This window comes from Capricornis sumatraensis, chromosome 15, assembly GCF_032405125.1.
Source record: "Capricornis sumatraensis isolate serow.1 chromosome 15, serow.2, whole genome shotgun sequence".
NCBI lineage: Eukaryota > Metazoa > Chordata > Mammalia > Artiodactyla > Bovidae > Capricornis > Capricornis sumatraensis.
The window spans coordinates 70454123-70467501 of NC_091083.1; the positions used below are offsets into that span (position 1 = coordinate 70454123).

At 48.7% G+C, this 13379-nt stretch overlaps 1 protein-coding gene across 1 annotated transcript in view; it reads left to right on the forward strand.

Moving 5' to 3' along the window:
- BPI (bactericidal permeability increasing protein) overlaps positions 1-11150 on the forward strand; it is a 30467-nt gene extending 19317 nt beyond the window's left edge. The window contains exons 10-15 of the mRNA XM_068987240.1: positions 193-360; positions 1424-1491; positions 4070-4112; positions 8153-8216; positions 9426-9502; positions 11112-11150. Coding sequence (XP_068843341.1) covers positions 193-360; positions 1424-1491; positions 4070-4112; positions 8153-8216; positions 9426-9502; positions 11112-11150 — 459 coding nt within the window. The remainder of the gene's footprint in view (positions 1-192; positions 361-1423; positions 1492-4069; positions 4113-8152; positions 8217-9425; positions 9503-11111) is intronic.
- The last annotated feature ends 2229 nt before the right edge of the window (positions 11151-13379 follow it).

A 13379-nucleotide genomic window follows, 5' to 3' on the forward strand; every position in this document is an offset into this window, starting at 1 on the left:
CATCATTCCTTCCAAGGAACACCCAGGGCTGATCTCCTTTAGAATGGACTGGTTGGATCTCCTTGCAGTCCAAGGGACTCTCAAGAGTCTTCTCCAACACCACAGTTCAAAAGCATCAATTCTTCAGCGCTCAGCATTTAGACACTTTTTAATCAGTGGCCTCTCCTGTCGGTCATCCCCTGTGGGTTGCAGGTGGCCAAGATGTTCCCTGACATGCAGATGCAGCTCTTCATCTGGGCCTCTTTGCCTCCAAAACTCACCGTGAACCCCAACGGCCTTAACCTCATCTTTGTCCTGGACACCCAGGCCTTTGCCATCCTCCCAAACTCCTCCTTGGACCCCCTCTTCCTGCTTGAGATGGTAAGCTGATCCCGGGTCTGAGCAGACAGGCAGCCCTGGACAGGGCTCAGAGCATTGCCCCAAGAGCCAGTGGGACTGGTGTAAAGCCTACCCAGACTCAAACCTGCACTGTGTGTCCAGAGCCACTGTCTTCTGACTTCTTCATTCCATTATTCATTCTGTGGTTGGCTTGAAACAGGTGTACTATTTCCAATCTGTTCATGCATATCCTTGGCCATTCAATTATGCACTTGTGGGTTTGTTCATTCATTTATTTAGTCATTCAATTATTCATTCAACTGCTAACTTGAAATCTACTGGATCTTTGCTGGTTCATACACGCATTTGTTCCATTATTCATTTATTATCTCTTTGTTCAGTGGATCATTCCTTCGTGTATTTGTTGTTTCATTCACTAATCACTTATTCATCCATGCCTGTCTTTATTTATTCCTTCCTTTGTGCATTTAATCCTTCACTTATGTAAGTTTTCATCCCATGGTTAACTTGTACATTCATTCATTTGATCACTCAGTCACTCCACAAACATTTGGTGGCACCTACTCTGGCCACTGGAGGTGAGGGCCAGACTCTCCCCAAAAGCAGGTACTCAGGTCTGTCCAACCTCAAGTTGAGACCCACTTTCCTCACTTTGCAGATTCAGTGGGTTCTGAGGGGGTCGCGCAAGGTCACACAGACAGTGGACAGGAAAGCTGAGGTTGGGAACCTTGGTTTTCTGAGTAAACGTTTGTTGAATGACTAAATGAATGAATGTGAAATAGAGCTGGCCTGGACTCCTACCTCACAGCCTGTCTCCTACAGCCCATGGGAGAGGCCTGGGAATCTGAACTGGTCCCAGAAGCAGGGGGAGAAAAATGATAATTGTTTGACAGTCCAGGACTCATAACAAGCACAAAGTTGGCGAAAGGAAGACTCCTCCCTTCCGTGGGTTCTATGGGTCTGACCCAGAAATGTGGGCTCTTCTGCTGGGTCTTCGTGAAGCAGACCTTCTGGTCTTGGAGGCTTTGCAGAGCCCCAGGATTCTGGCTCAGTGGACTTCACTCCCTGGCTTGTTGCTTTGCAGAACTTGAACCTTTCTGTGGTTGTTGGTGCCAGGTCTGACAGACTGATTGGAGAGCTCAGATTGGACAAGTAAGTGGGCCGGTGGGCATGGGAGGAGGGGCCTGCCCATCCATTCTTTTTTGGCTTTGTTGCTGTGAGTCTGCTTTCTCTAATCGCGGCGAGCATGGGCCACTCTCTAGTTGTGGTGTTCGGGCTTCTCTTGTTGGGGAGCACAGACTCTAGGGCATGTGAATCAGTAGCTGTGGCTTGATCGCAGGCTCAGTAGTTGTCCCATGGCATGTGGAGTCTCCCTGGACCAGGGATCGAACTCATGTCCCCTGCGTTGGCAGGCAGATTCTTATCCACTGGACCACTGGGGAAGTCCTGCCCATCCAATCTTGGTGCCTGTGAGTTCACAATGACCTTACAAAGTTCCAAGCTTTTGTGGTCATTCATCCCATTTAAACCTCAAATAGGGCACAGTAAGTACAATATCCCCATTTTGCAGATAGTGAAACTGGTGCTCAGAGATGAAGTGACCCACCCAAGACCACACGTCGTAGGGTGATCAACCATCTCGGCTTGTCTGCAGTGACCCAGCTTTGGCACTGAAACCTCCGCATCCCAGGTCACTCCCCTATCCTAGTCCATTCATGACTGGGCAGTGCCAGTTGATAAATCTGCTCCAGCCTCCAGCCACCAGCCACCCCACGTCCCTGGCCTTCCTTGACAGTTGGAAACCCACTTCAACTTCTTCACACCCCATCCTTGGGGCTTCATCAGCCACTTCCTGCCAGGAAACTCTGGAATCCGTGCCTGGGTTTGAATCCCAGCAGAGATGGGGGTTAGGAACATGGGCTCGGAGGCTGAGGCGGCTGCCTTTCAAGTGCAGCTCACCTTTGGCAAGCATAGAACTCTTCAGACTTTAGCTGTTTTCCCTGGCTGGTAAAATAAGTCCAATTACTATTCTTTGCCAGCCACATCATTGTATTAATATGTGTTGTGATGGTTAGAACGCTTTGAAGGATATAATAAGGGCTCAACAAGCAAGAGGAAGAAAGACAGAGGGGCACACAGAAGAAGAGCAATACAGAAATGGGGGGAGAGACGGAAAGAGATAGGGAAACACAGAGAGACACAGTAAGGGAGGGAGAGACACTGAGAAAGAAAGTAGAACAAGACAGACAGATGGATGCAGAGACACAGTAACAGGGAGACTGTCAGAGAGACAGAAGGACACCAAAGGAGGCAAGAGGGAGAGAGACACACACACAGAGATCGAGAGTGAGGGAGATGAGCAGAGCAGACGTGATGACCCCCGCATTCCGACCTGGCCTCTACTGCTTCTTCACTTTCACTCTGCTGAAATTGAGACTTGACCCACATTCCTGCCTGTTTCTGCCTTCTCTCTGGCACAGAGCTGTCCTTCTTAACCTTGAGCTTGGCTCCTGAGGTTTGCATGCTGCTTATTTCTCCTGGCATCATTTTGACAAGTGTTACTGCTTTGGAAACGTGGATTTCATTTTCCTGGAAACACCTGTGGGCCTCTCAAGCAGAGGAGCTGGAGAAAATACAGCTGGGGGATGGCTGAGCACAGACTTTCTAAAATATGCAGGAATGGGGGGTGGTGAGACTCCACAGGGCAAGAGTTTCCGAGCTTTGTAGGGTACTGGAGACAACAGAAGCTTTGGCATCAGGGAGACCTGGCTGAAATTCTACTTGGCTGATTGTTAACTGCGTGCTCTTGGGCAGATTGCTTGTCTTCTCTGATTGTCAAGGACATCATCTGTAAAATGGGAGTGTGATGGCCCTTGCCTCTTGGGTGTTACAGGAATTCAGTGGGATATAGCATCCAACATAGTGAATAAAAGGGATTTATTAAATAGCCATTTATTTACCTTTCTCCTGGATCATTGTTAAGATGTCATAAAGTCCATAAATAGGGGATTGTTCATGGGCTCAAATTATTCAAAAGTCTGGGGGTTTCAGACACACGTAGATCCAGGTGCTCAAATGATATCCTTAGGACTCAGACTCTCTTCTTGGCTCTGCTCTCCCCCATACTGGCTTCATTTCCCAGCAGGCTGTCACCGAGTGGTGGCAAAAATGGTCACCAGCTAATTTTGCTGGAGAAAAGAGAATACCTCACTCCCAATATTTCCAGCAGAAGTCCTTGGACCAGCATGGGTTAGTGGTCAGTTCTCGAAGCAATCACTGTGGCAGCGGAGGTAGACTCTGCCCTTTGGCCAGCCCAGCCCAGAACCCAGTATTCACATTGTAGGGAACAGATGACTGTCCCAAAGCAAAAATCAGGGAGCTGTCAGCAGAGGAAGGAGGAGTGGATACAGGATGGGAAGAGCAGACAACACCCACTAGAGAGTGTCCCTTCTCCTCAATATTGTGCGAAGTTGCTTCAGCTGTACCTGACTCTGTCACCCCAGGGTCCTCTGTCAGGAGATTCTCCAGGCAAGAATCCTGGAGTGGGTTGCCATGCCCTCCTCCAGGGGATCTTCCCAACCCAGGGATCAAACCCGTCTCTTATGTCTCCTGCACTGGCACGCAGGTTCTTTCCCACTAGCGCCATCTGGGAAGCCCTTCTCCCCAGTAACTGAATTCTAATATGGGTCAGGCAAATGGTAGTCTCAACTTTCCCCTCCCCTTCTCACAGGCTGCTCGTGGAACTGAAGCACTCAGACATCGGCCCCTTCTCGGTGAGTCTGAGGCCCTTGGTGGCTCCTTCCTTCCTCTGATCTTGAGGTAACTGTCCTGAGGGCCACCTGGGCTCATAGCATCATTTCGACAGACCACTGATTAGTTGGCATATAATTTGCATGTGAAATAATGAGGGGAGGAGCACTGTGGGTTTTGTGTACAACTGCCTCCATGTCTCTATGACCAAGTAGAGACAAGTACATTTGGAGACGTAGCATCATAAAAGATATATACTGCCATATTACCTTTGAGCAAAGTGGGATAGTCTAGGTTTTTGTCACAATGAATTGTGTGATGAAATCTTTATTTCCTCTTGAACAGCTTAACTGAATACAGTAGTACACCTTATTCACAGCAGATATAGTCCAAGACCTTGGGGTTGCTTGAAACCACACATAGAAGGGAACTCTACATATACTATGCTTTTTCCTGTACTAAGGAAACACAGGAGATAGGGTGCTGACCTCTGGGTCGGGAAGATCCCCTGGAGGAGGAAATGGCAACCCATTCCAGTATTCTTGCCTGGGAAATCCCATGGACAGAGGAGCAGGTGGGTTACAGTCCATAGGGTCACAAAGAATCGGACATGACTGAGCGTGCACGCACACGCACACACAATTGCTGGCACAGAGACCTGAGCTGGAATTGCAGCTTCAAACCTACTAACTATGGGCCCTGAGCAAGTCACTTCCACCCAACAAATTTCATACCTTCCCTACAAATCAAGGATAATAATTTCTGCCTGAGTTAGTGCAGTGAGTTTTAAATGGGATTAATTGTACACAATCAGGTACAGAGAATCTGCTCAACAGATGTGTGTTGAATGAACAAGTGAATTACCTTCCTGAGTACCTACTATGTGGCAGGCCCTGTTCCACGGATGGGGATGTGCTAATGAGTTAGACAAGAAAACAACTCCTTTTAGAACTTCCATTGTAGGGGAGAAACAGACAATGAGAAATGAAGATCATTTCAGTCATGATCAATGCCTTGAAAAACTAAGTGGAGGTGGGGTAGAAAGTGATGGGGGAGGTTAAGGGTTAGAGCCTGTGATCAGGAAAAGCCTCTCTGGGGAGGCGATATTTGGGCTGAAGGAGTCCACAAGGTGAAGATGTTGCAGGCAGAGGGAAGAGCAGGAGCAAAGGCCCTGTGGTGAAACAGGTTGGCTTGTTCGGGCAATGGGGGCAAGCGGTGTGGCTGGAAAAACAAGATGAGAAGTAGGGGGCAGAGAGAGGCAGGCAGGCAGGGGTGGGCCCACCCTGAGCCTCCTAGGCTAGAGTAGCTTGTGTTCAGAGGGCAGTGAGAAGCCAGCGAACTGTTGCATGCAGGGAGGGACATGATCCCATTTCCACTTTATAAAAGATGCCCCTGCAGAAATGAGGGGAATGGGCTATGGGGGATGAGTTAGAGTATAAGGATCCTTGCCTTGGGGAGGCTGGTGCGTTTGTCCACGTGAGAGATGATGGAGGCTGGGACAAGGCCAGGAAGGAAGAGAAAGATGGCAGATGGGAAACATACTTTGGAAACAGAATTAGAACTTGGTGAGAGATTTTCTGTGCAGGGTAGGGGGGGAAGGCAATGAAGAATGATTCCCAGATTTTTGACTTGAGCAGATGAGTGAATGAATGGTAGAGTCACTTACAAATAGAATAGGGCAGCTGGGAGGGAGACGACAGGTATCTCCCCAGCCCACAGAGATGATTCCACTACCTCGAATCACTGTCGTCAAATAGACTCACCACTGGGAGTTCCCTGGCGATCCAGTGGTTACAATTTCACCTTCTGATACAGGGGATGCGGGTTCAGTTCCTGGTGAGGGAGCTAAGATCTCATGTGCCTCACAGCCAAAACAAAACAGAGCAAAACATAAGGCAGAAGCAATATTGTAACGATCCAACAAAGGCCTTAAAAATGGTCCACATCCCCTCAAAATCTATTTTTAAAAACAGGAGGTTAACTGCTCCCTCTCCTATCATACCCTCTGGCCCTGATGGGGAGCTGCCCCTGTAAACAGCAGGTCAGATGCTCTTCAACAGCCGACCTGAATGAGCCTTGCTCCTGTGACTTCCATTGTTGTTGTTATTTAGTTGCTAAGTCGTGTCCTCTGAGTCCTGTCTGACTCTAAGCGACCCCACCAGGCTGCTCTGTCTATGGGATTTTTCCAGGCAACAATACTGGAGTGGGTTGTTTCCTTCTCTATTAAAAGATACTAATTCTTCCCACCATGTCTTACTGCTCACCGCCGGAATCTGCCAGAGAGCCTCTTGCCAAAACTCTGGAGAATATTTCCTTAGATCTCTGAAATGCACCCCCATCACCCAACCTTGAAGTCAGTCCCAACATCCCCTCCAAATCCAATGGAAATCCAGCCAGCCATTCCCATCTGATAAGATTACAACAAACAGAAAGACCCAAAGCAACCTCATTGTATTTTCATGGATTGACTGATGCCAGAACTAACTTCTGCTTCTGCAGAAAATAAAAATTTAAAGTTCCCAGATTCATGGGAAGAAGGGTACCACATTTGATCAGCCCCAGGAATTACAGCCGGGGGAAGGAAACTCAATTGTTCCAGAAACAAAAATTGTAAATGTCACCACTACAGACCATCATCTTGAAGGTGTTACGTTATTTTTGAATTTTTTTTATTATTGCAAAAGCAAAACATGTACATTATAGAACAGTCAGAACCTACAGATTTGCAGAACAAAACATAAAAATCACTCCTGTTTTCACCACTTACTTAATAATTTGGTGTATATCCTTCTTGACTTTTTTCAATGCGTATTTAATAACAGGATGAAATTACGTGGTTTCTGTAGCCTGATTTTTCTGTTTTTTAATTTTTATTGGAGTGCAGTTGATTTACAGTGTTGTGTTAGTTTCTGCTGTAGAGCAAAGTGAATTAGTTATACATTAGCCTGCTTTTTTTAAACTCAAAAATAGGTCACAAAAAAATCTATGTTGATAATTCTCAGGTGGGTCAAAAAGTTTGTTCAGGCTTTACTGTAAGATGTTATAGAAAAACCCAAATGAATTTTTTGGTTGACCCAATATATCTCTGTTGCTGTGGTGGGTTCAGTCACTAAGTCGTATCCAATGCTTTTCTACCCTGTGGACTGTAGAACCACCCCAGACCCCATGGACTGTAGGCTCCTCTGTCCTCCACTATCTCTCAGAGTTTGCCCAAAGTCATGTCCACTGAGTCAGTGATGCTACATTTCTGCCAGATCATTTTTAATAATTACATATGAAAAGTGAAAGTTTTAGTTAGTCATGTCTGACTCTTTGTAACCCCATGGACCAGGCTCCTCTGTCCGTGGAACTCTCTAGGCAAGAGTACTAGAGTGGGGTAGCCAATCCCTTTTCCTGAGGCAGAGATCTAACCTGGACCTTCTGCATCGCAGGCAGATTCTTTACCATCTAAGCCACCAGGGAAGCCCTAAATAGTTACATAGTATCTCTTGTTATCCAAGTGCTACCTCGCAAGCCCCGCCCTGCTCCCCGCCCCGCCCACCGCCCCCGCCACAGATGATTCCGCAATTGTTGGACCTGTAGGTTGCTTTCATTGTTTTGGTTGTTTATTGCACTACCTCATTTCTTTAGGATAAATGCCTTGGAGGCATGTTTGCTGGCCCACCTGGCACCCACATTGTTAAGGTTTCTGATGAGCATCGCCAAGTAGCCCTCTGATGAGCATCGCCAAATAGCCCTCTGAAAGGTTGACTTAACTTGCCCCCCTAGCCTGCAATGTCTGAGAGAATGCATTTTCTTACACAAAAGTTTTCACCTTTCAGTGCCCTGTGATGACCTTCCTTGCTTCCGCCTTGCCCCCTACAAGTCTAGAATGTGATTTGCATCTGGAACCTTTAAACCAAAAGAGATCACTTTGGTGACCTTGAGCTGCAGTATTTCCAGGTCACCCCTGGGTCCATCTCTCAGCAGTTCTTCCTGAGGTTGTTCTGGGTGGAAGGGCAGGTGACAGAGGACAGCTGATGCCCCAATGCCCTGACGTGGGTCCTGTCCTCCCGATCCCCAGGTTGAGTTGCTGCAGTCTGTCATGAACTACACCGTGCCCACCATCGTGCTTCCGGTGATTAACAGTAAGGAATTTTGGAGAAAGGATTGATTTTCAGTCCCGGTGAGGGGGGTGGATCTTAGAGCCACGGGTTATCCGGCCCCCAGTGTGGAGGCTGGAGGTGGTCTCCTCAAATGAACCTCAAGTGACACCTGGCCCAGAAAAGGGAGGGGGAAAGGGCTGAGTTCCTCTTTCGTGAACTATGAGACCGTCTGTTGAGATGGAGAATAATACCTCCAGTTTTCATGGGAGGGAATGGGAGATCAGAGAAATGAGTGGTTCTCAGGTCACAGAGGAGGTAAGAGATGAAGCTGGAATTCGATCCCAGCTCTGAAGCCAGAACCTTTGGTCTTTTTCCAAGAGAGAAGGCCTAAGGAAGAAGGGCTAACCTGGGCTAACAACGCTTCAACTCAGCTCACTCACTGGTGAAACCCCTGACCTTTGCAGAGCCAGGTGCAAGGGTGCAAATAGAGGGCCACTCACCCTATGATGAGGACATTTAGGCCGGCGGTCCCCACCCTTTGTGGCAGCAGGAACTGGTTTCATGGAAGACAATTTTTCCATGGACGGGGTGGGAGGGGATGGTTTCAGAATGATTCAAACGCATTACCTTTATTGTGTACTTTATTTCTATTATTATTACATCAGCTCCACCTCACATCACCGGAGGTTGGGGACCCCTGATTTAGGCCACTTAGAAATTATGAATGAAGACAACGGATTGCTACATGTCAACTCTGGCTTCTCCTGCCTTCACACGTGCAGCTTCATAATGACCTTGGAGCTTAGAATTCTCCAGAGGTCCATGCCAGAGTGTGGTGGGGTGGGGGAGCTGGCTCCTGGCTACCACCCGTTTCTGGTTTCATCCAAAACATTGAGGGGCTTCATGTGCACATCCGTCAGGGGTCTCCAGGCCTTCACACCCCAGCAAGCAGCTGCCCCGACTGTCCTCGGGCCAGGGGTGCCCCAGCAGTGCTGGCACCCTCGGGCGGGCGGTCTTGGGGCCGAGGGGGAGGGAATTCCTGTGTCTGCAGTGTCCAGAGGTCAGTGGAGGAGAGAGAAGAGGAGACTCTGGGCAGACTCTGCCTGCCTAGGTTTCTTCCCAGAGCCCGGAGCGCTGGTCCAGGGAGGCTGCGGACTGGCTGCCCGAGTCCTGGCCCCGCCCTCTCCTTCCCCCGGCCCCTCCCATCAGAGGTGGTATCTTTCTTAACCTCTGCCTTAACCTCCAATGCAGAGAAGCTACAGAGAGGCTTCCCTCTCCCGTTGCCCGCCTACATCAAGCTCTTCAACCTGATCCTTCAGCCTTACCAGGTGAGTCTCCAGGGTCTCCTTTGCCAAATCGCCTACTTTGATAGCCACCTTTCTCCAGCTCTGGATCAAGCACTGTCGACCCTTCCAACACTCCCGCAGGGTGTGTTGCTAAACAGAAGAGAGGCTGACTCAGGGATGCCACACCGCCATTAAATGAAGTCCAAAGTCAAAGCCAGGTCCCGGTTTTTAACCCCTGACTTGTACCACTCCCACACGATACTCGGTAAAAGTGGAACTCACTTGGTGGCCCCAAGCCTCCTTTATAAGGTGGATGCATTTAAATATTTGACAGATATGTGACGCATGCCTTCCTTTGCATCCAGCGTCCTTCCAGGCCCTTGGTCAGTGTCTGGCAGATTAAGACACCGGAATGGACAGCCTCCTCTTCCCTCTTCCCTGGTCTGACCCCAACAGCATCTGGCACTATTTTCCCCATCCTTGGAACGCTTTCTTCTCTTAGCTTTGAAGATTCTCTCTCCAGGTTTTCCAGCCACCTCTCACTGTGTTATTTGTCTCCTTTACTGGTTCCTTCTTCCCCTCCCAGAGAGAGTTCTCCAGGGTTCCTGCCCCGGCCTCTGCCTTTCCCCCAAAATTGCTTTCCCTGGTCACAGTCGTCTTCTTTTTTTTAATATTTATTTGTTTGGCTGCACCGGGTCTTAGTTTCGGTATGCAGGATCTTTAGTTGCGTGTGAACTCTTTAGTTATGACATGTGGGATCTATTTCCCTGACCAGCATGGAGTTTCAGCCACTGGGCCACCAAAGAAGTTCCTCCCTGGTCACTTTCATCAGCATAAGCACAACAGTCACTTCTGTGTGACCCGGCCGAGGTTCCGGTCTCTTCTGTGTGCCCGAAGTATACATGCTGGCTTCTTCAGTGTCTCCATTCTAAAGCTCTTTACACCGCTATGTCCCAAAGAGCTGATAGCTCTACAAGGAAGCCATCATCCACTCTTGGATTCCTTACCTCAGTCCAGGGCTTTCTGATGACCCTCATGGGAAACCCCCACCCAGATTCCTCACTCTCCCTCACCCCCAACATCCAGTCCATCAGTCCCCAATTCTTTCAACCTAATGGGAGAACTCCCAGGGCTAAGAGACAACAGAGAAGTTAACTGAGTGAGCAGAGGAAACACATCCCCCACGTCCCCCGCATCTAACCCAGTTCATCCTTAAAATAAAAAATGACCCCCTGGGCACAACTGAATTCCTTTCTTTCAGAACATTCTTGAGTGAAGGGCAGGAAGGAGCAAAAGAGAAGTGGTTTTGCAGCCTTGATGGCAAGGAGGGCTCCCTGGAGCTGCCAAGAGGCAGGGATGACAAATGAAGGCCTTCACGGCAGCCCGGGGGTCTCCACGTCTGAGCAGAAAACAGCTGCCAGGGAAACTGCTGACAGATTCCTGGGCATGGGCAGCCGCTAATGTGCAGACCGTAGGGGCGGGATGCCAGCCCCCCGCCCCCCACTCACTCTTGCCTTTCTGTCAGCAGAAAGGCTCTCTCTTTCCCAGCAGGCAAGCTCCCAAAGTTTTCTTGTAAAAACCCCAGCATTCCCACCCTCACAAACGAGGGATACTCTTCCGGCAGCTGATGGCGTTCTCATCTCTCCCCCAGGATTTCCTGCTGTTCGGTGCAGATGTCCACTACAGCTGAAGACCCCATGGGTGCCGGGGGGCTGTCAGTCAGGAGGTGCAGGGCTGTCAGCACCCGTTCCTGACAGGCCCCTGGGGCACAGGCTGCCCCCTCTCTAGGCTTCCCTCTCTAGCTCGGGACTCAGAGACTCTTGCAAACTTCTCTGAACTCAGATTCAGAAATGATCTAAACATGAAACTTGGTCCTTTGGAAAACTGAGTGGTGTGTATTTTAGGAATTGTTTCTTTCAAGGGCTAAGGCTGCAGGGACATTTCCTCTAGGAATTGCGTTTCAGTGGTAATCACAATATTTCTCTTTGTGCTTCATACTACATTAAAAAACAAAAAAACTTTTTTTTCTTTCGAATTCTGGTGATCATGTTGTTTCTTCTTGTTTTATGTCCATTCATTCATTTATTGCCTGTACCTGGTGTGGCCAAGATACAATCACCTCTTTTTAGTTCTCAAATAAACCTTTTGAACTCCCACATGCCTTCCTGAGCAGAAAGTCCCACTGTCCCTTTTTGAGGACACCCCTCATTCCACACTGCCTAAGAATAATTGGGATTTACTTAGTCCAAAAGGAGTGCGTCTTGCTTCCTAATGTCAGGCGGCGGTCCGTAGAGTGGATCCGTTCATTGGGGTGTTGTTCCTGCCACTGCAAGATGGTGTCGCTGTTGAGCAATGATTCCTCACAGTCCACCCTCTTCCTGTGTATTTACTGCGACCGCGGCTCTTCTCACCACCACATGGTGACGCTGTTGAGCAGCTAGCCCACACAGCCTGTTCTCTCTGCCCCATACCTGGGCTCCGCGTTGATGGCTCCCTTAGTCCATGCTCTCTGCCCAGCCATTCTGCCTAAAGCAGAACACTAGCCTAGGAGACAGAAGCCATTGGAGTTTTCTGTCCGTCACATCCTCAGCTAAAATTAACATTTCCCCATGACTCTCCAGATGGGGATTCCTAGCTGGTGCTAGTGGTAAAGAACCTGCTTGCCAATGCGGGAGACTTCCTGGGTGGGGAAGGTCCCCTGGAGGAGGGCATGGCAGCCCACTTCAGTATTATTGCCCGGAGAATCCCATGGACCGAAGAAGAGCCTGGCGGGCTACAGTCCACAGGGTCGCAAAGAGTCAGACACGACTGAAGTGACTTAGCACGCACACATGACTCTCCAGGCTGATGTGAAAGCAAGATCACTAGCCCGGACTGTCCTTGGATCCTTGGTGAATTTCTTGGAGACCATGGGCCATTTTCTGTCCTGGGACACCAGGTGTGACTGTCTCAGGCCATTAGATGGATTCTAACAGCACTGTACTTGAAAGCGATAAAGTGGTCCTCCTTAGCTGCTGACATTTGGTCTGAGACCAGAAGGATGAGGAAGAGTTTGAAACAGGCAGCAGGGTTTAGTGTGACATGACCAGATTTAGTTATAACGTTGTGACTTCTGAAAACACTGGAAAGGCAAGAGTGGAAGGGGGCGGGAACAAATTAGGAGTCTGTTGTCATGCAGACTTCTTCCAGGCTGATGGTAGTAAAAAACAGAGAGAAGCGTTTGTATTGAAAAAAAAGCAGATAAAAGTTGGTTTTTTTTTTTAATTTAAAAAGAAAAATGTACATGCTTCTGCTAACAGCATTGATTCTCCGTTAATAGAGGTAGACACTCTGGGACCACACGGCAGAAGGGAGGGATATTGATCAAGCACAGCACACTAATGATTTCATTTAATTCGCACAGCACTTTCCATCCCCCAGAGTGGGACCTGTTCAGTCCTTTTCGATTGAGTCACGTCCCAGATTATACATCTGGCAAGTGGCAGAGCTGGGATTCCTGCCCTTTCTGCCATCAGAGCCCAGGCTCTTTCCCCTTCTCCCAGATGTCCAAATCTTGTCTGTTTGGGGCATGGCATATTAAAGGCAGGACTACTGGGCTCAGTGGCCTAGGTCGTGCACTGTAAAAAGACACCAGGCTGAAGGAACAAAATCCTTTCTCTAATTCCTCCCCCAAGAAGGTGCACCTTTTTCTATTTACTTTTAATGGAAGCACTGAATAGCAACAGAAAAAAGCAGTGTGTTAGGTTGGAAGAAGAGGACACGTGGGAGCACAGCATGGGATGAGGCCGGGAGGCTCTTAAGACTGTTAAGGGCTCAATAAAGGACAAAAATGGTATGGACCTAACAGAAGCAAAAGATATTAAGAAGAGGTGGCAAGAATACACGGAAGAACTGTATAAAAAAGATCTTCACGTCCCAG